Genomic DNA, 27,534 nt, shown 5'->3' with positions numbered 1-27,534 from the left:
CCCTCAGCTCTGCCCTGGGGAGCGGGAGTCGGGTCCACCTGACGCCAGCTGCCCCAGCCCGTGTCGAGGGCTGTCTGTGCTCATGCGTGTTGGGAGTGTATGACATGGGTTTTACTCTGCGATCGTGCTATACTTTTTTTTTTCCATGATTCATTATTCATTCAACAAACAAATAAGGGGAAGTCAGTGATGAACCAAACAGGCAGGGGTTTTCCCAGAAGACGGCCATCTCATATTGGCAGGGAGAAGCAAGCAAAACAAAGGGATAACCAGGGACTTCTCTGGGTGCCCAGTGGCGAATACTCTGTCTGCGCTTCCAATGCAGGGGGCCCAGGTCTGATCCCTGGTCAGGGAACTAGATCCCACATGCTACAACTAAGACCCAGCACAGCCAAATACACACCTAAAAATAATTTTTTTTTTTTTTTTAAAGAAAGCCAAACACAGCACTATGCTCTGCCTTCTCTGAGTTCTGGAGCCTGAAACTGTGTCTCTTTTAGGAGAATATTAACAAGTTATTCTTGCCTGGAGAATCCCAGGGACAGAGGAGTCTAGTGGGCTGCCATCTATGGGGTCACAGAGTCAGACACAACTGAAGCGACTTAGCAGCAGCAAGCTGCTGCTCCCCTGGCTGAGCTGTTGGGGCCCTGTCCTCAAGAAGTCTGCTAGGAATCAGAGTGAACTGTACACAGAATCAGCAGACCTTGGTCCAGGTCAAGTCAGAGTCCCCCTGATGTAAACTAACTACTAGCCAGGGTTGGGGCTAAGTGTGCCACTCACTGCTGCAGCTGCGCTCAGGCTCATGGGGAAGGGAGTGAGCAGGTGCGCGCGGATGCCGGCTCAGGAGCTGGGAGGGACCCTGAGACGCAGCACGGGGTTAGCAAGGCACAGGTGCGATCAAGTCAGGGGATCTGAGCCGAGGCCCCAGCTGCGGCACTCACTGGCATGGGACGCAAAAGCCCCGAGACGCCCCTGGGGGAGCAACGAGGAAGGACGCATGTGGGAAGACCCTGTGCGATGGCCTGGAGGAGCGCCCTTCAGTTCACCTGCAAAGAGCCTGGCTCCACCAGGGGTCCCAGCTGCTGCCCCGGACACCCACTACGTCTGCACAGAGGCCATGTTCTCTGCCAACGACTAAATGGTGACAAGGCGACCTGGTCCGTGGTGGGGGCGGGGGATCGTCCCCAGGGGAAACCTCCTCCTCAGCCTGGCCCGAATCCAAGATGCTTCCTCCTCAGTTCTTCCTGGCCCCTCTCCCCCTGCAGACCTGTCTCGTGGCCTGAGGCTCTGTGGGCCTCTCTGCTCCCTCCATCCTTCACTGACCTCTGGTAACTAACCTTCCTCAGGGTCTTGGGGCCTGCCTCTTAGAAGACCCAAAGAGACACAGCCTGCATGGTGCAGGCTCCCCGTGGGCAGGAACACGTAGGTCTCGTTCTCTGCAGTCTCAGGACCCTGGCACGGAGCAGGGCCTGATGACCAGCCCCTGTGAAGAGAGCTGTGGAGAGGACCCCACTCTCTCCCGCACAACACGACCCATCTTCTAAAGCAGCCCTAGCGCCCACCGAGCCTCTGATGGAGTTGTCAGCTACAGGGACTCCCTGCTCTATAAACCAGCCCGTTTTGCTGCAGAGCAGCTTGAGTTGTCCTTGTCCTGAGGGACAGTCCACTCCACACCCTCCAGAGGTGCAAAGGTGTTCCAACAGTTCTGTCTGAACCAGTGGACAAGTTGAATGAACGTCTTGGCTCTGGTATCCATTGTTCACATGACAAAGCCACCCCACTCTACTCTAGGGAGTCCTCCTGGTCACATGCTCTCTCGGGGTCTGGGTCTCACTATTGCATGACCCTCTTGTCTTCATCTGACAAGCACAGATGCCAGTGAGGAGTCAAGACACATTCAGCGATGCAGAGCTGCCCTCAGCGACCTCAGAGCTACTCAGGAAGGACGACGAATGATCACACACCTTCTCGGCCTGGAGGGCTTGGGGGAGCTGGGGAGACTTTCTGAAGAAACTGCAGTGTGGGTTTAAAGATGCAGAGCTGTCAGCCCCAGGCAGGTTCAGGAAGGGGATGTGGGATTCTAGGCGGGGAAGGCCAGCAGAGGTGGGGGTGATGGCGGGGCAAGGATGGTGTGCTGCATGTGGAGCCAACTCTGCAGCCCCACACACACCTCTGGGGCTGCTCAGTGGAGATGATAAGGCATGGATCCACCGGTGTGCTTGCTCCTCGGAGATGCTGAAACATCAAGCACTATTTTTAAAGTTGTAATTATAGTCACAGGCTCCTCCCCCCCCACTTTTTTTTTTAGAACTTCAGGTTCAAAATTAACTTGTAGCTTTAAAAAAAAAAAAAAAAAAAATCCCTCTTTTTGGATTTCCCTGGCCGTCTAGTGGTTAAGACTCTGCATTTCCAATGCAGGGGCGCAGGTTCAATCTCTGGTCAGGGAACTAAGATCCCACATGCTGCACGGCATGGCCAAATATCCCTAATTTCCCCCCATTTGACCAGTGTTTATCTGTCTCTGCTTATTTTATTACCATTAACAAAACCTAAATGCAAGGAAGTACTTCTTTACTTAAGATACACCTTATTATCCCATTGGGATTTTTGTTTTGTTTTATAGGAGTCAGCATTTTATTTATTATTTTTATTGAGATACAACTGCCATATAACATCATACTAGCTTTAGGAGTACGAAATGTTTCACTATTTGTTTATATTGCAAAATGACCACCACAGTAAGTCCTGCTATTATCCATCACCATATCTAGTTATACATTTTTTTCTTAATAACTCTTGATTACTACTCAGCCTACACACTGTCTCCGAGCACCATACATTCACTGTCTTTTAACAGCTCCACTTGTGAATATGAACCTCTGTGCTACACACACATTTCCCAGGCACCAGACACTTCACTTGCCCAAATCAGTTTTTTTGAGGAAAGTTAATTTGGTAGATGGGGCCTCCCTGGTGGCGCTGTGGTAAAGCATAGCTTCCACGTGCACCAGTCGGTGGACCCCTGCCCCACCACTCCCTGCTTGACCGGGAATGAGCCCTCTGGACCCCGAGTGGGCTGGCAGCGACACCCTATCCCAGCCACACTCTTTCCTGTGCAGTCAACATGGAATCCTTTCCACTCTACAGACACCTTTCAGGGCCTTTCCAGGCATTTACTACAACAATTTGAAGGACAGAGGATGATGTCTTAAAGTTAGGGTGTGTGTTGCGGCCGACTCTGTGATCCCATGGACTGTATCCCGCCAGACTCCTCTGTCCACTGGATTTTCCGGGCAAGAATACTGGAGTGGGTTGCCACTTCCTCTTCCAGGGGGTCTTTCTGATCCAAGGATCGAACCTGTGTCTCCTGGGTCTCCTGCACTGGCAGGTGGATTCTTTACCACTGCACCAACAAGGAAGCCCTAAAATTCGAGTAAAATGATGCAAACCAAGAAGGGAACAGACAGCAGTAAGGCCAACCATAAGAGGCTTGCTGGAAAGCCAAGCCCAGGGTTGAGCCTGACACAGTCCAGCACTTGGACCTGGAAGAACCGGCCCCGCGGCACTGGGTTCATCTCTGCCTCTCAGCAGGGCTCTCACCCGTCCGTCCTGCTTCTCAGCGCCTGTGTTAAGCGCCCGTCTGCCCCACTAGATGACGAGCCCCTTGGCGGGGGGCTTTCCCCTTTTAAAGGGGTCCCTTGTGTGCTGCACACTGTTCTAACTGTGCACGAGTGCACTCATGGTCGTGTGCCCGTGGGAACACTCCGCCTACAACCCTACTCTGTGTATTCTCAGAGAGGCAGTGAGTAACTGCCAAACAGAAGCATCTGTCGCAGATTACCATCAGTGCTGTGGGTCTCACTGCGGCCTGGGATCTCGAGTCAGGAAACCGCAAGGCTGAGGAGGGCCTGCTGCAGAGTGAGGCTCCCTGGAGGCCGGTGGGGGAGAGATCCGCTGCTCTGGGAAGGCGCGCGCTGCCCCCCGGGTCCCCTAAGGAGCGCACTCGGGTCCGGTCACGCCTCACCCTCCCTGCCGGCCCTGCTTAGCCCGACCCAGCGGGTCCGCTCCTTCCAGATGGAACATGTCCTCACACTGTCCCGAGGCTGACCATGTTGTCCCAGTAGGACTGACAACCCGGCTTTGCCGGGGACTGAGGGGCTTCCTGGGAGGTGGGGCAGGATGCTCAGCGCTAAGACCAGGACAGTCCCAGGCACAGCGGGGGAAGTGGTTAGACAACCAGGAGGGCCCTCTCCCTCTCCCCTGAAAACACGCTGAGCCTGAGCCTGGCTGCTGTAAGCCGATAGGAGCTGGCACCCACTCCCGACTCCCAGCTGCTACCTCCAGCTCTCGTTTTCTCTTCCATCAAGCTGAGAAATATGATACCTGGGAAGACAGACCTGCACAACAGTGGCAGGTACAGCAGGTGGTGTGAAGAAAGGTCACCCAGAGGCTATTCAGTGGGGCTGCGGCATCGCCCTCTCAGGAGGCGACACGGGAGGGCACGTGGGCACAGCAGGGCTCAGAGGCCCAGCGTGGGGGACGCCCTTGCAGCACGGCCCGAGCCTCTGGCGGGTGAGCCTCCACCCGGGGGCTTGGGTCACAGGCAGGACCCGACGGCCCGCATGCTGCCAGGATGCTCAGGGTGACTCTCCAGGCTACCCCAGGTCTCGCCTCATGCCGACGTGCCGTCTGCTTAAGCCAGCACCTCCCTCATCCGGGACCATCTCTCTTCCCTACACATGGTTTGCATCCCACCATTTCAGCTCAGGTCCGTGCTACTGCCTCCAGAAATCCCTATCCCACTCACTGCCACTGTCCTGAAGGTCTGTCGATTTTCTGTTTTCCACAAGGCAGGTTTTTTGTGTTTTAAAAATATCGTTCATCTCTGGAGCCCCAGTGACTGGGACCTAGTGACTGCTCAATAATAATCTTTGCATAAATGCTTGCTTTTGGGTGTGCCTAGTTTTGCCAGTTATCATATTTCTCAGCCTCTCTAGGGATTCTTTGGTGGAGGTGAGGGGTAGGGACTGGGTCACTACTGCTTTCTCTTCCTGCATCAATCTCACAAATAAACCAAGAGAACACCCCTTTTTCTGAGTACTGACTATGCGTCAAATATATGCCCACACCTGGTATTAGAAACTGGATGTCTGAACAGAGCCATGGTCTGCGTCCTGAAGGGGAGGTGCATGGCCCACCGCGCTCCAGGAGTGCAGAGGGGGGCGGGGTGAACAGGAAGAACACAACATCCAGGTGGGAGTGGGTAGCCGTTCTATCGCACCACAGCAGGAAGCACACTCAGCTGCCTTATGTCTGAGACACAAACTTGATGACAGGAGCAGATGCCAGATCTTCCCAGTGGGAAGGGACATATCCCTTGGTAACAAGTAAATCCCCTCTAGGGCAACCTTTTTTCTCTTAATGGGAACGGACCTGAAACAGATTTGATGTTTTGTTCTAAACTTAAAATGTTCATTCTGAAACAGTCGATGACTCTGAGAAGCAGGCGTGGGCTCCCGTGGTGCCGCCACCCGTCTCGGCCCAGGAACTGCAGTGTCACCTCGGAAAGCTGCTGAGCTCAAGAGGCCCCTGCACCCCAGTGTCCTCCCCTCGGCCAGTGGGAGCCGCCAGGCTAGATTCTTGCTTGCTTTTTGTAGTTCAGTCATATAACCATTTTACAGAAGTGGTCCTCAAACGTATTTCGGTCTCACGGCCCCTTTACACCCATATAAATATTTGAAGATGCTAGCTAATTATTACAGAAATGCAAATCAAAACTACAGTGAGGTATCACCTCACACCGGTCAGAATGGCCATCATTAAAAAGTCTATAAACAAATGCTGGAGAGGGTGTGGAGAAAACAGAACCCTCCTACACTGCTGATGGGAACATAAATTGGTGCAGCCACTATGGAGAACAGTATGGAAATTTCTCAAAAAACTAAAAACAAAGTTGCTATATGACCCAGCAATCCCACTCCTGGGCAGACATCCGGAAAAAACTATAATTAAAAAAGATACATGCACCCCTCTGTTCAGAGCAGCACTACTCACAATAGCCAAGACATGGAAACACCCTGCATATCCACCAACAGAGGAGTGGATAAAGAAGATGCGGTACATACATATGGCGGAGTATTACTGAGCCATACAAAAGAAGAAATCATGTCATCTACAGCAACATAGATGAACCTAGCGGAGAAGGCACTGGCGACCCACTCCAGTGCTCTTGCCTGGAAAATCCCATGGGCGGAGGAGCCTGGTAGGCTGCAGTCCATGGGGTCGCTAAGAGTCGGACACGACTGAGCGACTTCACTTTCACTTTTCACTTTCAAGCACTGTAGAAGGAAATGGCAACCCACTCCAGTGTTCTTGCCTGGAGAATCCCATGGACGGGGGAGCCTGGTGGGCTGCCGTCTACGGGGTCGCACAGAGTCAGACACGACTGAAGCGACTTAGCAGCAACAGCAGATGCACCGAGAGATGATCATGAGAGACAAATACCGTACAATACCACTTATATGCGGAATCTAAACTATGACACAAGCGCACTTATCCAGGACGTGGAAACAGACTCACGGACACAGAACAGACTTGGGCTTGCCAGTGGGGGCCGGGGGGGGAGGACTGTGGTCTGGGATGAGCAGAGGAAAACTCCTGTAGAATGGACAGACAAGGCCCTGCTGCGTAGCACAGGGAGCCGTACTCAGTATCCCGTGATGAACCACAATGGAAAAGAAGATGAAAAAGAAGGTATATACACGTGTAATCACTTTTCTGTGTAGCAGAAATTAACACAACGTTGTGAATCAACTGCACTTCAATAAAGTAAGTTTTAAAAAATTACTGAGGGAGCCAGAAAGCTTCCGTTTATGGAGATTAAGTCTATCTATATTTATCGTATCTGAAATTAAAACTAAGAATTTTAAAAAATGCAAGCACACATTTCCTTGGCTGTCCCAGTGACAATGTCAACACATGTCATAGAGCCTCTGGAAAATTCCACTGTGCACTCATGAGACGAGACTGAAAAGGAGAATAATGTTTCAGTATTATTACAAATAAGTTTTGACTCAGAGCCCTAAGAGGGTAGGTCTTCTGAGCACATTTCAGGAACTGCTGCACCACAGGAATGAAAACACTAATCAGGCATCACTGAGCAAGACGCAGAATCTCAAATGGCGACTACGGCCCCGTTTTGTGAGTGTGCCGATTAAAGAAAGGCTTTGGTAAATGAAGAATAAATTCAGTGTCAAGCCCAAACGTCCTTTCTTCCATCCAAGCTGGTCGGGAGGGCCAGACTGCCAGGTCATGTGCGGTCAAGACTGCCAGCTTCTCCTCACTCCGACGCCAGTGTCCCAGATGCCTGGACAGCTGGCCCCGCTTCTCTGGGAAGCCTGGTGGAATCCGGAACAAACACTCAGACCAACTGTTGAGAGTCTGACACCCTCAGCCTGAGCCCGTCTCAAGCCTTCCCACTCTTCCTCTCGAGGCCACCCAGCTGACAGGCCAGGGAGACACAAGGGCGGCTCCAACCTCACACACTTTCCAATTCCAATGTACACCTGTGTCCCCGAGTCTGTGCGGAAGGGGAGCAGGGGTCAACACGGCTCGGGGGCCTCTGAGGGGATCTGGCCGGGCCAAGGACCAGGCAGTACATGCATCTCCGAGGGTAAGCTTAAAGCCTGGCAACGAGACCAGGCTGAGCCCAGCTGACCCCCTGATCACCGGCTCAGGTTCACACCTGAGTGAGTGTGCGTCATCCCCGGGGCACATGGGCAGGCGGAGACCCTGTGCCCGAACAGCTCTAGGCTGGGAGGGGAGGGGGCGAAGGAAGGATGACTGACAGACAGAAACGTGGGCACTATAGGAGGGCTGAGGAGGCCTCCTGCCTCCGTGGTATTAACAGTGGGAAACTGGAGACTACACAGAGTAACAGAGACTAGTAGCCTTGATTCAAACTGTAATTCTGGGCAAGTTCCTTTGACAAGTTACAGATGAGCTTAGCTTTTGAAAACACAAGAGAGCTGACTTTGGACCCCAGCTCTCCCAATAGTGTGCCCTGGAGCTGGTAAGCTGACTCTGCTGACCCCTGTCCTTACCAGCGAGATGGAACAGCAGCGGAAACCACAGAGGAGGTTAAATGCAACATACATCAGATCACACAGTGAGCACAGCGCCTGGTAGAGAACTGGAGACCAGGCACTGCTGTTACTTTCTCTTTTAAGGGTTCAGCTGTCAAAGTCTAGACCAGCTCTCAGGCACTTCCTGCCTCAGGACACCCAGGGAACACAACACACTCCCATGAGATGCTCTGATCAGAACACGACAGCAAAGTTTCAAGACGCTCTTCAGTGACCGGGCTCCACAGCCCTGCTGCACGAACAGCCCCGCTGACACCCTGAGGGCCGGCGGCCTCTCGGGGCAGGGCGGGGAGGGGGCGCCAGAAAACCTGGCCTGCGGTTTGGCTGGACCACTCACTCACTCACGGAGTTCTGCCCTGACTCTGGGCCTCAGTTTCCCCATCCGTGCACCTCAGAGCTGGACTAAATCAGTAGTTTTCAGATTTCAAGGTATTATCACCAGCAACAACTTTTTTTCCCCCTTAAAGAAACATGGAGGAATACTTAAAAAAAGATAAAAGAGGGTGAATCTAGTTGAAGAAGAGGCTGAAGTGCCTGAAGCTCCGCTACCCTGGGTGACCTACCACAGGTGGAGGGTCTCGAGTTGCTTTGAAGATGGAGACTTACAAGACTGCTACGGTTTTAAAGGTTTTAAGAATGGCTCTGCTTCCTCCTCGTTTCCTTCTGATACTGTTTTCTGCCATCAGCAGCAGATAGGATGGAATACACTGAGCTTCCCACAGTGTAGCTTTCGGCTGATGATGACTTTGGTCCCTGCCCTCTGTGGACACTGACGTGCCTTTAAAGAAGCAAGTCTTGTTTGCCACAGCTCTACCCACAAATCCCGCAAAGCTCAGGGGAATGACTAAAACGATATAAAACTGGCTGCAGGGACTTCCCTGATGGTCCAGTGTAAGACTGCACTCTCAACGCAGGGGGCCTGGGTTCAATCCCTCGTCAGGGAACTAGATTCTACATGGCTCAACTAAAGATTCCACATGCTGCAACGAAGACCGTAGATCCTGAATGCTGCAGCTAAGACCCAGTGCAGCCAACTAAAGAAATGTTAGAGGAAAGGAAAACCGGCTGCAAAGGAGCAGGAGAGGCCAACTGCGCCCCTGGGCTTTGTGAGCCGCTGGGCCTGGAGGAAGGGGCTCTGGCAGCCTGGCTGAGGCCCTGCCAGGGTAGGGTGGGGTATGCTGTGATGGCCAAAGCCCTCCTGCTGACCAGGATCACTGGAGGGGCCCCTTTACTGTACTGTCCCCGTCATAACTCCCCGAAGGCCGCCTGCAGAGAGCCCGCTCGGTGTCCCGGGAGAACCTCCCGACACGGCTGTGCTGTGCTGGGTAGGCTCTCCCTCCTGGGCCTCCTCAACCAGCTGCGCGGCCCTGAGCAAAGCTCCAAGGCTGGTCAGAGGCCAGGCCTCCTTGCCCCCTGAACAGCAGTGATAACCCTTCCCGAGCTGACCACCCGACGTGGTTGAAAGAATCAAACAAGAACACTGGTGAAACAGCAGCCTGGGAACTGAGAAGAAATGTTTAAAGGGGAAGGAGTATAATTTATGCTGAGACGTCAGGCTGCCATGAGTCGATGAAGTTCAGTGCCCCAAATCCCAGAGGATAAAGCTCTGTCTCACGATCCAGTCCTTCATGGGGTCGCAGGGCAGGGGAGAATCACATCTGAGTCCCAATCTCAACTTCGGAAAGAGTAGCTCACAACTACCAGGGCAGGACACGGACTGGCTGGTGCCCACACACGTGCCAAACCACCGCAGCCCAAGCCATCCGCTGCCTATACTCAGCCCCGAGTCTCAGGAAGAAGGTCGGGGCTCCGCTGTGTCAGCCCATGTGGTCTCTATCTGTACAAAAGGCACCCCAGTCCCTCCCTCTGTGCCCAGGATTCAGAGAAGACCCCGGAGCGTTCTCAGGCCATTCTAGAGAGAAGAGCACCTCTGAGCCAAACCCCAGACCCCAAGATAGCTCAGAGCCCCCACCAACAGCGCCAGGCATCTGACTTCTGAGGAAGTGCTTCTGCCACACACACACACACACACACACACTCACACACACAGCGCCACTAACGACAACAGGCATCCAGAGACACAGGCTGGTGCGGCGGACAGACCAGCGGGCGGCTCCATCAAACCGTAACCGTCTGGTGGCCGTGAGCCCTCCTGCCCTCTGGCCTCGGTCTCCCTATCAGTGCAGCCGGGGGACCTGGGGAGGCTTCCACGGTCCCTCAGGCTGTTCACCACTGTGGCTGCAGGTCTGCTTCCGAGGTCCCTCTGTCCCCTGTGGTCCCCGTACTCACACAGAGGCCATGGCTGCAAGTCTGCAGGACAGGGAGCCCGAGGAGGTGAGTCCCAAGTTCCCGCCAGGCCAGCTGACCTGAGCGCACAGACTCTGGGAAGGCAGTGACTCGAGTTTTAGACTCTACTTGAAACCAAACAGGAAAAGGAAGCTGAACCAGAGACAAAGGGGAAACAAGCCCCAGTTGAGAACTGAAACCTAGGTAGAAAACAGAGACAGAGCTTGCTGCACAGAGCCCCCCAGTGTGGGCGGCCCGTGCGCCAGGCTGCAGCCTCGCGCTCCGGCACTTTCTGCACGGCGCGGCATGGAGAAGGCCAAGCCCCAGGCTCCCCACCTGTCGCGACTCGGGGCCCAGCACCAATGGCTCCCTAGATGCCTTCAGAAAGGCACCTGGCCCATCCTCCAGTGTGCACACACGCCATGATGGCATTACAGCTGGGGAAGGCCTCACGGCTTACGCTCGAATAAACTCCGTGCTTCTGTTAGGGAGACACTTCTCATGAATGGTGACATTTCTGTCATCGGTGGCCTGAAAAGAAAATATCTGAGGGGTGATGGAAGCGTGGCCTTGTCACCGGCTCATTAAAGGAACCTGGGCTTGTTTCCTCTGCTGTAAAATGGGGTTAATCATCCTCAGTCCGCCTATCTCCACTGGGTTCTCAGGAAGATCCACTCCCGAGCTTTCATTCAGAACTGACTGAGGACCCAAGTGTCATGCACTGTGTCAGAAACTGGAGACAAAACACCGCCGAGAACGGCAGCTCTTGTCCTTGAAGGGCTTTTACTGTTTAGAAAGGCAGCGACTGGCAGGTCAGCAAATCGACACGTTGAGATGTTATTACCGACAGAGCAGAGAACAGCTGTTCCGAGTACGGCGCAAAAGAAAGGGTGCTTCTAACTGGAGAGCTGAAAGCACACTCAGTGAGAGCCGAGTGTTGAAAATGCAGTTTCAAAGATACGCATCTCCCTTTAAAAACAGCTTTAGGTTGCAAACCACAAACTTTGACATACTGTGGGTTTTTTTCTCTTAGTTCAAAATATTTTCTGTTTTACCCTGTGACTCTTTTATCTACAGATTATTGAGAAATACTTTAATTTCCAAATGTTTGGCGTTATCCTACTTCTGTTATTATTTATTTCTAATTTAATGCTACTGTGGTCAAAGAACATACACAGGACTCTTTCTTCATTTTTCCTGTATGACTTTAATCCCTTTAAATTTACGGAGACTTGTTCAACAGCCCAGGAGGCAGTTGGTCTTGGTGACTGTACTACATGCACAAGAAAAGAAGGTGTGTTCTGACATTGGGCGCAGGGGTCTAAAAGCGTCCGGTAAGTCAAGGTGCTTAATAGTTTGGTTCAGATCTTATGTCCTTACTGGCTTGTTGTCACCGCTGACTTATTTCTATCTAACTTTTGTTATCAACTGCTGACACAAGAGTGTTAAAATCTTCAACCATGATTGGGGGTTTGTCTATTTCTGTCAAATTGTTTTCCTCCATGTATTTTGTTAGGCACATGTATTTTTAAGGCTATTCTATCTTCTGGATGAATGGCCCTTTTGATCAGTATAAAATGCCCCTCTTTATTGCTGCTAACACTGTCTTTAAGGTTACTGTATCTGATATTAAAGCAACCATTCAAACTTCCTTATGCTGTTTGCCTGGTATATCTTTTCCTGTCCTTATTGATTTTCTCCTGCTGCTAAAACAAGTTACCACAAACGTATGCCTTGTAACAGCACACATTTATTACCTTAGTTTTATAAGATAATAGTAGGCCAGCGATCTGACACTGATCTCATGGCCTCACTGGGCTTGACCAAGGTGTTAGAAAGTTCAACAGGTTCTTCTGGAGGCTCAAAAGGAGAATAATTTCCTGGCCTTTTTACAGCTTCCAGAGGCTACCTGCATTCCTTGGCTAATGCTAGACACATACATTATGAAATAATCACCACAATCAAGCTAATGAGCATATCCATCTCTACCTTTTAATTGGAGTATTTAGTCCATTTACATTTATTGATATGTTTGGGTGGAAGCCTATCATTTTGCTATTTTTTCTGTTTATCTCATTTGTCTTTGGTTTCCCTGTTACTCCTTTCCTGCACTCTTTTGGGTAAACTAAATACTCTTTAAAACTCCATTTTAACTTTTCTATACTGTTGATTTTTTAGCTATTCTTCTTTACATTATTTTTTAGAGGTCTTTCTAGGGATTTAAATACACATTCTTAACTTTACACAGTATACTTAGAATTAATATTACACTAATGTAAAATATAAGAACTTTACGAGTGCATAAATCCACTCCCATCTTTAATGGTATAGTTCAGTCACTCAGTTGTGTCTGACTCTTTGTGACCCCATGAACTGCAGCCCGCCAGGCCTCCCTGTCCATCACCAACTCCTGGAGTCCACCCAAACCCATGTCCATTGAGTCGGTGATGCCATCCAACCATCTCAGTACAATGTCATATGTGCATGTCTACTTTTTAATTACGAAAAAGCCTTTTATAGTTACCCACATATATATTTATCCTTTATAGCATTTTTCATCCCTTCCTAAACACCTGAGTTGCCTGGCATCATTTTTCTTCAGACTGAGGAACTGCCATTAGCATTTCTTGTACATCAGGGATGCTGGCAATACAATCTCTTACTCTTCTTTTATTGGAATATCTTTGTTTTGCTTAACATACTCAAAGGCTTTTTTTTCCTGAATAGAGAATGTTGAGATTTTTTTTTTCTATCAGCACCTTAAAACTGTTGTTCTACTATCTGCTGGCATCCACAGCGTCTGACAGAAGTCAGCCATCATTCACATCATCATCCTCTCTATGTAATCTTTCTTCTGGCCACTTTTAATATTTTCTCTTTTTCTTTGGTTTCCCGCAGTTGTGACGATGATAGCCTTAGGTGTGGTTCTCTTTATATTTATCCTGCTAGGGGTTTACTGGAATTCTTGGATGTTTAAGTTCAGGCTTTTCACCAAACATGGGACATTTTTTATAATTATTTCTTTAAACAATTTTTTCCTGTCTTATCATTCCCTTTTCCCTCCAGAATTCTGATTATACGTATGTAGACCTCTTGTTATTATCTCACAAGTCACCAAGGCTGTTAATTTTTTTCAGTACTATTTTCCTATTTTTCAGATTAGATGATTCCTATTGGTTAGTTTCGGAGAAGGCGATGGCACCCCACTCCAGTACTTTTGCCTAGAAAATCCCATGGACGGAGGAGCCTGGTAGGCTGCAGTCCATGGGATGGCTAGAGTCGGACGACTGAGCGACTTCACTTTCACTTTTCACTTTCATGCATTGGAGAAGGAAATGGCAACCCACTCCAGTGTTCTTGCCTGGAGAATCCCAGGGACGGGAGGCCTGGTGGGCTGCCGTCTACGGGGTCGCACAGAGTTGGACACGACTGAAGCGACACAGCAGCACTGGTTAGTTTCCAAGTCCACCAACACTTCCTGGTGCCGTCTCTGATCCACCTGTAATCTAATCCAGTGAATTTTCTGGCTGGGCCATGCAGCTTGCAGAGTCTCAGTCCCTTAACTAGGGACTGAATCCATGCCCCCTGCTGTGGGAGCATGAAGTCCTAACAAATGGACCACCAGGGAATTCCCTCATCCAGTGTATTTTAAAACTTTATTTCTAGGACTATAATTTCCATTTGGCAAATTTTTAATAATTTCCATTTCTCTGTCTCTGTTTGCTCTTTTTATCCATTATTCCCTTTAAGTCTTTGAACATTTTTATACCAGCAACTTTGAAGTATGTGTCTGCTAGTTCCAACTTCAGAGCCACCTGTCTACTGATTTTTCCCCTTAAGTATAGGTCGTATCTTCTGACTGTATGTCCATGAATTTATACATCTGACATTGTTATGATACACTCAGAGTCTGGATTATGGTGTCTTCCTTTAAAGGTATTGAGTTTGTCCTGGCTGTTAGGTAAATTATTGGCACGTCTTTTTAGTGCTATCAAGCTTGGATTAATTCTTTCTCAAGTTCTAGTTCCATTTTGAATTTAGTCCTAGGGTATGTCCCTTTCTCAAGGGCATACATAGTCCTTATTCCTAAAGCGCAGCTGTTCTGAGGTCTCACCTGAATGCCTAGGTGCTCAGTGAGGTCTCTTCATTTGGGTTGACAGGCATCTCCAGCATCTCCCAGCACTGCCTGACCTTGGGCATCAGTCAGCTCTCAACCCTGCAGAAGGCTATCTGCCCTGGGTGTCATAGAGAGTCTCACTCTACTCATTCATAGCAGCCCTCAGCCAACAACCCGAAGTGAATCCCTACACAAAACTCAACCTGGCTTCTGCTTCCGTATTTCCTTGCCCTTGCAATGTCCAGTTGTTTCAGAAGCTTGGCATTCCAGTATCTGACTGCTGAGCTCACTAAGACCAACTTTTAGCTTGGGTTCCACCATTCTGTGCCAGGACCAGAAGGAAACTCCAGGTAGAAAGCTAGACCAATGGTGGGGCTTATCACCGGGGCTTCTACACTCACAGAATTGTGCTGCCTGTTCAGTGCCTGAAAACTGTTAAGAATTTAATATTTTGTATGAGTTTCAATATCCTTCTATATTCAGGAATCTTGAATGTTTTGTTCAGTTTCATAGTTGTGTCTGTTAAGATGACAAGTCTGTAACAATTACTCTGTCACAGCCAGAAGCAGAAGTTCATTATGATTATTAAAGTATCAAAGGGCATTATTTTTCATTTCCTGAGCATTTCCTAAAGTCTGAGTTTAAATATCATTATTGTGGGAATGTGCCTTTTACTTTCATCCTTCATCATTTTGTCTGTTCTCCAAACACGTTTCTATTCTTCTTTTGGCTTCAATAAATAGGTAACAGCTAAGAGTGAATTTTCAGTTCCGTTCAGTTCAGTCGCTCAGTCGTGTCCGATTCTTTGCGACCCCATGAATTGCAGCACGCCAGGCCTCCCTGTCCATCACCAACTCCCGGAGTTCACTGAGACTCACGTCCATCGAGTCAGTGATGCCATCCAGCCATCTCATCCTCTGTCGTTCCCTTCTCCTCCTGCCCCCAATCCCTCCCAGCATCAGTCTTTTCCAATGAGTCAGCTCTTTGCATGAGGTGGCCAAAGTACTGGAGTTTCAGTTTTAGCATCATTCCTTCCAAAGAAATCCCAGGGCTGATCTCCTTCAGAATGGACTGGTTGGATCTCCTTGCAGTCCAAGGGACTCTCAAGAGTCTTCTCCAACACCACAGTTCAAAAGCATCAATTCTTCAGCACTCAGCCTTCTTCACAGTCCAACTCTCACATCCATACATGACCACTGGAAAAACCATAGCCTTGACTAGATGGACCTTTATTGGCAAAGTAATGTCTCTGCTTTTCAATATGCTATCTAGGTTGGTCATAACTTTCCCTCCAAGGAGTAAGAGTAAATTTTGGGGGGCATTAAAAAAAAAAACCCTCTACTATCTGGCTTTAATACAGCACTTGAGTGGAAGAATTCTGAGATGGAGCAAGAAATGTGGAAAGATCTATGGCCAGAGCATTTTGAGATATGGAGTCTAGCCCATGCTTCATTACTGGCATGCTATATGTCTTTGGGCATTCACTTCCTCCACGTCTGACCTAGCTGCCTCATGTTCAGTGAAATGACTGGTTATATTAATAGCTATGGGTTGCAGGTGCAGCACCAGTTTCTAAGTCAACTGTGTCAGGGAAATAGAAAATGTTGGAAAAATAGGATAGTGCCTGTTGACACTTGAAGAGCAACTTAGTGAGACAGTTAAAAAATGTCCTGTTTAAGGTAGCACCTTATAATGTGTTACTACAAATTGAGTTCAGCACCTAGTAACGCTGTTCTGAATATACTAGGTACAGGGTAGATGCTGACTGCATGAATAAATGTATGAATAAAGAAATGAAGCTGAGGGGCACCAAATCTCACATAGGATATTAAATGCTAAGGCATTGGGCTCTTGATCATGCTCAATAAATGACAACTATACTGACCTGAACCAAAAGAGGTATTTTCCATGTGTCTAGATCCCAAAAGGAAGCAGAATGGTTGAAAACAAATTAGGGAGCTATACTAAAAGATAGCTTACTTAGGCGGAGAAGGCAATGGCACCCAACTCCAGTGCTCTTGCCTGGAGAATCCCATGGATGGAGGAGCCTGGTAGGCTACAGTCCATGGGGTCGCGAAGAGTCGGACACGACTGAGCGACTTCACTTTCACTTTTCACTTTCATGCATTGGAGAAGGAAATGGCAACCCACTCCAGTGTTCTTGCCTGGAGAATCCCAGGGACAGGGAAGCCTGGTGGGCTGCCATCTATGGGGTCACACAGAGTCGGACACGACTGATGTGACGCAGCAGCAGCAGCAGCAGCAGCTTACTTATGAAATGTAGTTAAGATCTAGTCGCTGTGTGGCTTAAGTCATCTGTTGATTTTAAGTTTCCTTTTCTCTAAACAGACTAATCTCTCTTCTACTTAGTCTTGGGATATTTGAGCCTAAAAGTGTCTTTGTTTAAGAAATACAGGAAAAAAAATTATGCTTATATAATACTGGCTTTTCATGAGAATTTGTGTTAAAAAGAAGGCAGAGTGTTCTGAGTAGAAGGTCCTTGTGTCCTAGGAGTAGAGAAAAAGAGGACAGAGAAATGACTACACAGAATTAGTGACCATCACTGGTGCCCTTCTCCTTCATTTCTTTATTCATATATTTATTCATGAACTCAACACCTACCCTGCACCGACTATACCCCGAACAGCGTTACTAGATGCTGAACTCAATTCGCAGTAATACATTATAGGGTGCTTCCTTAAACAGAATTTTATAACTGTCTCACTGAATTACTGTTCAAGTGTCGAGAGCAATTAGCAAGGTTCATGACCAACTGCAGCCAGACTTCTGTCCTCTAAGACCCAATTTACATACTGCCTCTTCAAGGAGGCACTTAGTGCCCCCCACGCCCCCAGAGAAAGCCATTCCTGCTGCTGTGTTTCTTCAGCACTTAACAACATTATCAGTTTAGTTGTCATAGATGATTTCCTTTAGGTAGGAGCTACCATGTTTTATTCATCCTTTATAACCACCTGTGCCCAGCGTAATTCTTGGTACATAGTGGGTATTCAGAACTGTCCTGCTGCAGAGACTGGGATTAAAAAGATACGAATTATTGGTGGTACGGAGAGGATGTAGATACGGTCTTGCTTTTCAAACCTAAGCATTTGGAAAGGGAAGAGATGGGCTTTGTCTATATTACTATGGTGATCTGCCCAAGGAACTTCCATCTCGTCGAAGTGAAAGCAGTAGTCGCTCAGTTGTGTTTTGACCCTTTGCGACCCCACAGACTGCACCTCTGTCCATGGAAGTCTCCAGGCAAGAATATTGGAGTGGGTTGCCATTCCTTTCTACAGAGGGTCTTCCTGACCTAGGGATCAAACTTGGGTCTCTGCATTGCAGCAGATTCTTTACTTTCTGAGCCACCAGGGGAGCTTATCTCTACTAAGCTCCTGGCCAAACTCATCTGCAGCACAAATCCAAACAGGACTAACGGGGCAACTGAACGTTCTGAGAAAACAATAAACTCACAGGGAGAACTGTAGTATCTCTAAGAAGTGTAAGTACTACAAAACAAAGATGTAAAAGAAAGGCTTCATTTAAACGACGAAAAGTGTGACATACACTAAAAAATACATATTTCCTCTTTGTCCCCGTCTCTGGCTCTGAGGTCTCCAAACTCAAGGAGTTTCCAAAGTATAAGAGCAACGGAAGCATTCCTTGTTATAATACTTGGTCTTTTAGTCTTCACTTCCTGAAACAGCTTTGTGTGATAAAAGTGAACCGTGTCTTTTGTTATGGATAACAAGCACCTTTCAACCACCCCTGGTTTATGTTAATGAAGTGACTTCTGGAAAGCCCCTAAGGGAACCCTCTTAGGTTGAAACTTACAATCCACAGCCTCTGCTTCCAAGAAGGTTGAGTTCAGTAATCACTGGCTACGGATGTACTCAATCATGCCTATTTAACGGAGCCTCCATAAAATCCCCAAAGGGCAGGGTCTGGAGAGCTTCCAGGTTGGTGAAGAGAACGCATCCAGAGCTGGTAGGGCAGGACAACCTCAACACGAGGACAGAAGCCCCTGTGCTCAGGACCATTCTGGACTCTGCCTTTTAGATCTTTACATCTGACTTCACCTGTATCCTTTCATCTCCTTTGTAATAAACTGGTTTCCTGAGTTCTACAAGCTCTTCCAGCAAATAAATTGAACCCCACAAAGCGGGTATGGGAGCCTCCCGTTAATAGCCAGTTGGTGGGAAGCCCAGGTAATAACCTGGATTTGTGATTGATATCTGAAGCGGAGGTGGGGGTGGGTTGGGTGGTGACAGCCTTGTGGGACAGAGCCCTTAACCTACGGGATCTGACGCTACCTCCAGATGCTTGTAGGACACCCAATTAGTGTCGCGGAAATGCTTCACGTGTGAAAACCTCACACATCTGGTGTCAGAAGTGAAGCAATGGTGGTCTACAAGTAACAACTGTTGGGCAGGGTGTGGAATAAAGGGAACCTCCTACACCTGATGGAAATTCAAACTGGTGCAGCCACCATGGAGGACAGCATGGAGCTTCCTTAGAAAATTAGAGTTACCATATGACATGTGATCCAGCAATCCCACTCCTGGGCATGTACCTGGACAAAACTCTAATTTGAAAAAACACATGCACCTCAATGTTCATAGCACCACCATTTACAGTAGGCAAGACACGGAAGCAACCTAAGTGTTCATCAACAGATGAACAGATAAAGAAGATGTGGCCCATTTATACAACGGAATACTACTTGGTCATAAAAAAGAATGAATTAATGTCATTTGCAGCAACATGGACGGACCTAGAGATTATCATACTATGTGAAGTAAGTCAGACAGAGAAAGACAAATATCGTGTGAAATCACTTACATGTGGAACCTAAAACATGACACAAAGGAACTTATTTAGGAAACAGACTGACAGACATCGAAAATAAACTTACGGCTAACAACAGGGAAAGGGGGGGTACATTAGGAGTCTGGGATTAACAGATATATACTAGAGTGCATAAAACAGATAAACAGTAAGGGCCTATATAGCACAGGGAACTATATACTCTGTACCTTGTAATAAATTATAATGGAAAAGAATCTGAAAAAAAAAAAAAAAAACACACACACATACATATTTATATATGTATATATATAGAACTGAATCACTTTGCTTTATACCAGAAACTAACACGGAATTGTAAATCATCTATACTTAATAAAAATAAATAAAAATTTAAGAAGTGAAGCAGTGTTGTAGTAGAGTAGTGTGACAGTAAATGAAGCACGTAGAAGCTTTTCTTAGGGACAAACTACACCATGGGAAACACTTTGAAAATTTAACAAGCATAGTAAAAATCATTGGAGATATAAGGGAAGATACAATTATAAGGTGGGAATAAGCTATGAGAAAGAAGAACCAAGCAATTTTTTAGTGTAAAAATATAACTGCTGAAATAAAGAACTCAATGGGCAGCCTCAGCGGAAGAACTGACAAGAGATGAAAAACACAAAATCAGGTCACACAACTGACCCAGGCTCCCCTGGCGGCTTAGACGGTAAAGAATCCGCCTGCAGGGTGGGAGCCCCGGGCTGGGAAGACCCCTAGAGAAGCAAATGGCGGCCTGCTCCAGGATTCTCGCCTGGAGAATCCCATGGACAGAACAGCCTGGCAGGCTACAGTGCAGGGGGTCGCAAGAGGCAGACACAACTGAGCGACTCACACCCAACACAAGACACATCAGGAAGGAAAAACAAGGAAAGGAGAAAAATACCAATTCCTGTGAGAAGGAAAGAAAAAGAGATGAAACATCTGGAGAAACAATGACAGGATTTTTCAGAATCCAAGAAAGAAAGACCTAATAGCTTAGACTGAAAAGGCTCACAGGGTGACAAACAGAATTGATAAATAAAACACGTAAGTGTGCATGTCCATGTACCCAGATTATAATATTTACAAACATCAAAGAGAAAATTCTAAAAAGTTTTCCAAGTGTAAAATCAGATCACCAATAGAAAAATGAAAGTCAGGCCAGACTTCTACATCCTAGCTGCAATAAGACAATAGAATGTTATCTTCAGAATTCTAGAGGGAAAACCTTCAATACCTGCATTTCATACCAAACTAAACTATTTAAATATGAGGGGGAAATGCATTTTCAGGTATATAAGATCTTAGTTTACTAGGTACAGATCTTACTCTGAAGAACTTTTACTATATTCAAGCACAAAAGAACATTTATGAAGGAAGAAATAACTAGTTTCAAAAAGAGGGAGCATGTAATTTAACACTGTTCAGCTATAAAAAGGAGGTAGGTACCGACACATGCTGCAGCCTGGGTGAGCCTTGAGATCACTGTGCTAAGTGAAGGAAGCCAGATATGAAGGCCACACACTGTGTGATTCCATTTATACACGAAATGGAGAATTCACAGAAAGACAGGACACAGATTTCCACCGTCACAGTGGTGGTAATTTGTGTCTGGATCTTAATCTATAAAGGTGACTGAGTGACAACACTGCCATCGAAAGAAAAGCTTAAGTTACTCACAGTTCCCCCTGAAACAAAAGGTCTGGTACTGCAGAGGCTCCAGAGCTGGTCTGCAGGCAGGAAGGAGCGAGCGGAAGGCTAGGGGCTGCAGCCTTTCTCGGAATTTCCGTGGGGAAAGCAGAGCAGGGTAAACAGACTAGGATTGGCTGGTTTGAATGATTCCAGCAGGCTGTGGGGCCCGGAGAAGATTTAGGGCAGGAAGAAACACTGGCTTGGTATGTGAGTCAGACAGAGGAGGTTGAGAGTATGGACTGCAGACTGGCTGGTGTGTATACGAAAAGTGAACGCACTAACAAATTTACTGTCTACAGGAATTAGTCAGCCCTGGGAAGGGCAGTCTCTCCTCAACCAGCAAGAGCCCCCAAGATGGCAAAACATTAAAAAAAAAAAAACCATTAAAAATATAATGAATATGGGGGATGGAGGGAGGTATGGGAAGAGATGACTTAATGAGTATGGCGCTTCCTTTTGAAGTGATATACAAAGGTTTCGAAACTACAGAGTAATGATGGCTGCACAGTGTTGTAAAAAATATCACTGAACTGCAAACTGCAAAATGATTAAAACGGTTGTTTAAAGTGGTTAGAAAAATGGGTGGGGGGGCAAAAATCTGATACAGTTTCTTTCAGCCGGAGGTTTAATGATGTTTGAGTAAGCAATGATAATCAGAAACCATTTTTTAAGGGAGTATATTTATAATTCTGAACAAAAATTCCTTGTGTGTGTGGGAGCGGGTTACTCTACAAGGAAGAGAAAGGTCAGAGAACACTGAAGACCCAGGGAAGCCACAGACCCTGACCAGACTTCAAAGAATCATAATGAAAAAGAAGAGTGAGCACGGGTCACAGTAAGCTAGGAGTAGCAACCAGGAGAATAGAAAGAAAATCTGTAGTTTTCAACTCAATTTAAGAAAATTCAGTATGTATATTAGAATGGGGGTGGAGGTGGGAGGGAAAAAAAAAAAACAAGGAAAAGACAGTGTTACAAATAGAAAATACAGACTAAGAAGAAATATGTGTATTATTCTAGTCCCCCAGTTTTTCTGCTTATGTACCCTCTAGAAATATTTAGAAAAATTATATACCCTGTTGCATATTTTTAAGGCGACATCTATAATTTTTTATGGGAAACATGGTGAGCCAGGGACGAAAGAGCAGATAAAACCAAGGAGGGTGCGGGAACATAGGGACAGAGAGACCAGACCCTTATCACCCCTCCCGCCCCCATGCTGTAACTGTTAATGGAACAGTATAACCCGTTTCCCCTCCCGCCCCAGAGGGAGAAGGCATCTGCCCTACTCTTCCCCTACCCAGTATACATGCCTCATTCAACCAGCAAACAACCAGCAAGACCCCTATCCCACTCCTTGTACCCTGGCTATAAAAGTGGACTAAGGACCCCTGTTCAACGTTGGTTCTCCCTTGAGCTGGCCCGCTGTTCTAACAGCGTCTCCCACTCTAATAAACTTTATTTCCCTCTCATTCTGTCTCACATCTGGAAATTCTCTTCCAACCCGCACTGGGACCACGACAGGAAGTTCAGATGATTGCAAAGGATTTAATACTTAGAAACATCATACATGGTATGCGTGCATTAAATATGCTTAGTATTTATAAATGCAATTTAAGTTCTTTCAGTTTATGAAAAAGGTCTGCCCTAAAATTTCACTGGCAGAGCCTGTCTGCTCTATCAAACTGTCCGGCCACATCAGTTTCACTTTCTACTCAGAAAAAACTTGACTAATTTTCCAACTCTAACATGCTTATCCACACCACAGCGAGAGAATTCTTATTTTTAGAACAGACAACTAGACAGGTAGAGGCCCAGCACTCTGCACAAAACTGGCAGCCTGGATGAAACAAGAGCTGTCCCCTTCGCTATTTCCTACAGATGCTGTCTTTACTTGGCTCGAAGGAGGCCCCTTCAGGAACAACGCATTCTCAAATTACTCCTCTGTTTGGTCCACCGAAGGTTACTGTATCCTGCAGCAACCGATCTTCATAAGATTTGGGAAGGGCAAGCGAGATGCCTGCCTCTCTCCATGCAGTGAGAAAAGTGGAACCTCGATGGGTCACGTGAGGAAGGGAAGTCAGCACACCCCAGACACACGGAACCGGGAGCTCCGGAAACTGATCCCCTTCAGGCTGCCTCTGCCGGTGCAGCCCTGGGGAGGCCCGACACCCCCCACCCCAGGAATGACCGTGCCCCACTCTGAAAGCGGCTGCCCTAACAGTCATGACCTACTGTAAAGGGGTTGGAATCACTGGTCAACAGACACGGAATACAACACATTGGAATGGACAAAAAAAAAAAAAAGGAACCAGAGTTATCCAGTCAACATAAGCCAGTTAAAACAAAAGGATACTTCAAGACTGAAAATAAATGGAAAGCTATAAGGCAAATAAAAATAAAAAGAACACTTGATAGCATTTTTAATATCAAACAACTTAAGGAGAAAAAACATGATGAGGGATCCAGAAAAATATTAAACATGAAAAAATAATCATGAGCACAAACGTATGTAGTTTCAACCATGTAATGAAAAAATAATGGGGAGAAATAATTAAATAAACCATCCCAGGGAAATTTTAGAAATATATGATTTACTAGATCTCTCTAAAACAAAGTAAAAAAAAGTAGGAGGCATTAGTTCTCCACTCAGATATTCCTTGCTTTAAAGTTCTATTTATTTCAAGTTAGAAAACTCAAAACCATAGAAAGATACCGAAGATAAATTAAGGCCCTGCCCCTCTCCTCTCCTCTGGTCCACTCTCCCCAGAATGTCTGTATGGAGTCAGTTCAGTTCAGTTGCTCAGTCGTGTCCAACTCTTTGCGATCCCATGGACCACAGCATGCCAGGCCTCCCTGTCCATCACCAACTTCCAGAGCCTACTCAAACTCATGTCCACTGAGTCAGTGATGCCATCCAACCATCTCATCCTCTGTTGTCCCCTTCTCCTCCTGCCCTCAATCTTGTCCAGCATCAGGGTCTTTTCCAATGAGTCAGTTCTTCACATCAGGTGGCCAAAGGATTGGTGTTTCAGCTTCATCAGTCCTTCCAATGAATATTCAGGACTGATTTCCTTTAGGATGGACTGGTTGGATCCCCTTGCAATCCAAGGGACTCTCAAGAGTCTTCTCCAACACCACAGTTCAAAAGCATCAATTCTTCTGCACTCAGCTTTCTTTATAGTCCAACTCTCACATCTATACATGACTACTGGAAAAACCATAGCCTTGACTAGACGGACCTTTGTTGGCAAAGTAATGTCTCTGTTTTTTAATATTTTGGAGCCCCCAAAAATAAAGTCAGTCACTGTTTCCACTGTTTCCCCATCTATTTGTTATGAAGTGATGGGACCAGATGCCATGATCTTAGTTTTCTGAATGTTGAGCTTTAAGCCAACTTTTTCACTTTCATCAAGAGGCTTTTTCATTCTTCTTCACTTTCTGCCATAAGGGTGGTGTCATCTGCGTATCTGAGATTATTGATACTTCTCCCGGAAATCTTGATTCCAGCTTGTGCTTCTTCCAGCCCAGCATTTCTCATGACGTACTCTGCATATAAGCTAAACAAGCAGGGTGACAATATACAGCTTTGATGTACTCCTTTTCCTGTTTGGAACCAGTCTGTTGTTCCATGTCCAGTTCCAACTATTGCTTCCTGACCTGCATACAGGTTTCTCAAGAGGCAGGTCAGGTGGTCTGTTATTCCCGTTTCTTTCAGAATTTTCCACAGTGTATTGTGATCCACACAGTCAAAGGCTTTGGCATAGTCAATAAAGCAGAAATACATGTTTTTCTGGAACTCTCTTGCTTTTTCCATGATCCAGAAGATGTTGGCAATTTGATCTCTGGTTCCTCTGCCTTTTCTAAAACCAGCTTGAACATCTGGAAGTTCACGGTTCACGTACTATTGAAGCCTTGTTTGGAGAATTTTGAGCATGATTTTACTAGCGTGTGAGATGAGTGCAATTGTGCAGTAGTTTGAGCATTCTTTGGCATTGCCTTTCTTTGGGATTGGAATGAAAATTGACCTTTTCCAGTCCTGTGACCACTGCTGAGTTTTCCAAATTTGCTGACATATTGAATGCAGCACTTTCACAGCATCATCTTTTAGGACTGGAAATAGCTCAACTGGAATTCCATCACCTCACAAATCTCACTTATCACAGTGATGCCTCCACTACACCTCTGTCCCCTTGGGGGGAGGCACTAGAGGAAGCGCTGCTTCTTGGATGGACTTGTGTAATTCATCATCTGCAAGAGTGACACAGGGACAACGTGCGGGCACCCTGAAAATGTCAGGCCAGGAGAGAGAAGCCCGTCAAAAGAACCACACGCTACAAGATTCCATTTACTGAAATGCCCAGTGTAGGCAGATCCACAGAGACAGAAGTAGCTTGGTGGTTGCTGGGGGAAGGGACTGGGGGGAAATGGGAAAGGACGGCTAAGCGGTACAGAATTTCCCCTTCGGTGACAAAAATGGTCCAAAATTCACTGTGGTAACAGAGGCAAAACAGAATATATTAAAGTGTACTGAACACTACACTTTAACTGGATGAATTTAATGGTATGTAAATTATGTCTGAATAAAGTTATGATTTAAAAAACACCCCCAATATAGCAACTGCAATGCTTCCAAATGGGTTGGTTATGAATTGGTGGGACTTGGAGGCTGTTGAGGAAAATCACCTCACCATTCTGGCTCACATCAGAAATAATCCCAGTAGAAAGGACCTCAAGGAGGGTGACAACTCTCAAGTGATGTCAGCCTTCTAGAGAACGAAGTGAAAATAGAAGGAAACGGGATTTCTGACTAAAAAGGCCTTCCCGGAATCTAGCTGTTGCAGTGTACGTGCTCTGTGACTTCAAGGCAATGCCCATGAACTTGAACTGTGCTCAGGCTTTAAGGGAAGTCTAGGAACTTGGCCCAAGAACAATTAACTTCTCAAGCTCTAAGTTGAGTATCTGAATGTTTCCAAGCCTTCTGCCTCCTTTCAGTGACGTGCAACGGCTTTAATAAGCATTTGAAGATAACAGGACACATTAGCTAGTTAACTATTAATCATAACTATAACTCCAAAGGGGCAGGACACTGAGGAACCATTTTTCATCATTCCAACTACTGGTACTTTTTGTTTGTTCCTCAGAACTTCTGTTTTGCTTTGGTTTTGATTTTTACTTCATTTGGAATGAGTTTAATGCCTGTCTGGATATGAGTAACCATCACCACAACCAGACTGAGCTCCTGTACCCCCAAAACTCCCTCCACTACCCCTTCGGGCTCACACCTCCCCCTGCCACTTTCTCCCACTGACCTGTTCTCCATCGCCACCGTTTCCTTTCATAGAATGTTATACTAATGCAGTCTCTATATGCTTAACTTCATAAGAAGCTGCCAATGGCACTGTCTTCCAGAGTAGCTGTTCCATTTCTATTCCCACCAGCAACGCCAGAGAGCCGTACCCGAGCCCGCGCTTGGCACCGTCAGGGTTTTCTTTATTTCAGCCGTTTCAGTAAACGTGTTGCCATACTTCGCTGGAATTGTAACTTGCGTTTCTCTGATGACTGAGGATGTTGTGTCTCTCCATGTGCTTGTCTGCCTTCTGTACATCCTCTCTGGTGAAATGTCCATTCAGTATTTTGCCTGCTTTTTAAACCCAGGCTGTTCTATCACTGCTAAGCTTTGAGAGTTTCTCCACACGTTCTGCAGACGAGGCCTTGGGGTGTGCGATCATTTTCCCAAGGCTGTCTTGTGCCTTTTCATTGCTCCCCACAGTGTCTTTTCACAGAGTTAACAGGTTTTAATTTTGAGGAAACCAAAATTATTTTAATTTGACTAAGTCCAATTCATCTTTTTTCTTTTATGGATGGTTGCTTTGGGTCAAACCCTTTGCCTGACCCTAGGTCATGAAGGTTGTCTCCGGTTTTCTCCCAGAATTTTTATAGTTTCGTATTTTACACTTGGGTTTAGCATCCATTTTGAGGTAACTTTTGTCCAATGCGTAGGAGTTAGGTCAAAGTTCATTTTTGGGGGCATATTCACATCTAATTGTTCCAACTTGAACATCTGCTGAAAAGACATTGGTTTGTTCATTGAACTGCCTTTGCACCTTTGCCAAACATCAGTTGTCTAACATCTCCCTAAGTCATCTTGAAAAATCACGAGGTACCTTACTGGTATCGTACACACATCTCATTATTGGAACACAGAATTTGAATCAGGAGCACTGAATGGGTATTTGACTCAGTTATTTAGTGATACAGGCCGTGAGGTATGTAACCAGGCCCTGTCAGGCTGGAGCACAGAAGGAATGATGGGATCAGGTTTTGGTATCACAATATGAGAGGTACTGGCCCCTGGAAACATTCTGGGAGGGTGACTAAGCCAGTGAGGCAAGCCGCCATTAGAACACATAAGGCCTGGCTGAGAGACGAAGGGAAGCGAGAGCACGCGCTCTGGGCCTATGAAAT

The 27,534-nt window shown here is 46.9% G+C and overlaps 1 protein-coding gene across 10 annotated transcripts in view; it reads right to left on the bottom strand.

Moving 5' to 3' along the window:
- EVL (Enah/Vasp-like) overlaps window positions 1-27,534 on the bottom strand; it is a 148,038-nt gene that overhangs the window by 52,281 nt on the left and 68,223 nt on the right. The window contains exon 1 of one of the 10 annotated variants that reach the window (XM_024981651.2): window positions 21,058-21,109. The exons of 6 other annotated variants lie outside the window; for them this stretch is intronic. Coding sequence is in view for 3 of the 4 variants with exons in the window: in XM_059878975.1 (XP_059734958.1) it covers window positions 10,434-10,444 (11 nt within the window). In the remaining variant the exon portion in view is untranslated. Of the gene's footprint in view, window positions 1-1,108; window positions 21,110-27,534 lie in introns of those variants that run through there. 3 more of the 10 variants (XM_059878975.1, NM_001192084.1, XM_059878976.1) reach the window with 3 other exon arrangements.

Source organism: Bos taurus, chromosome 21 (assembly GCF_002263795.3).
Source record: "Bos taurus isolate L1 Dominette 01449 registration number 42190680 breed Hereford chromosome 21, ARS-UCD2.0, whole genome shotgun sequence".
Taxonomy (NCBI): Eukaryota; Metazoa; Chordata; class Mammalia; order Artiodactyla; family Bovidae; genus Bos; species Bos taurus.
The sequence above is the reverse complement of the archived record's forward strand: the minus strand, read 5'-3'. Positions and strand labels throughout refer to the sequence as shown.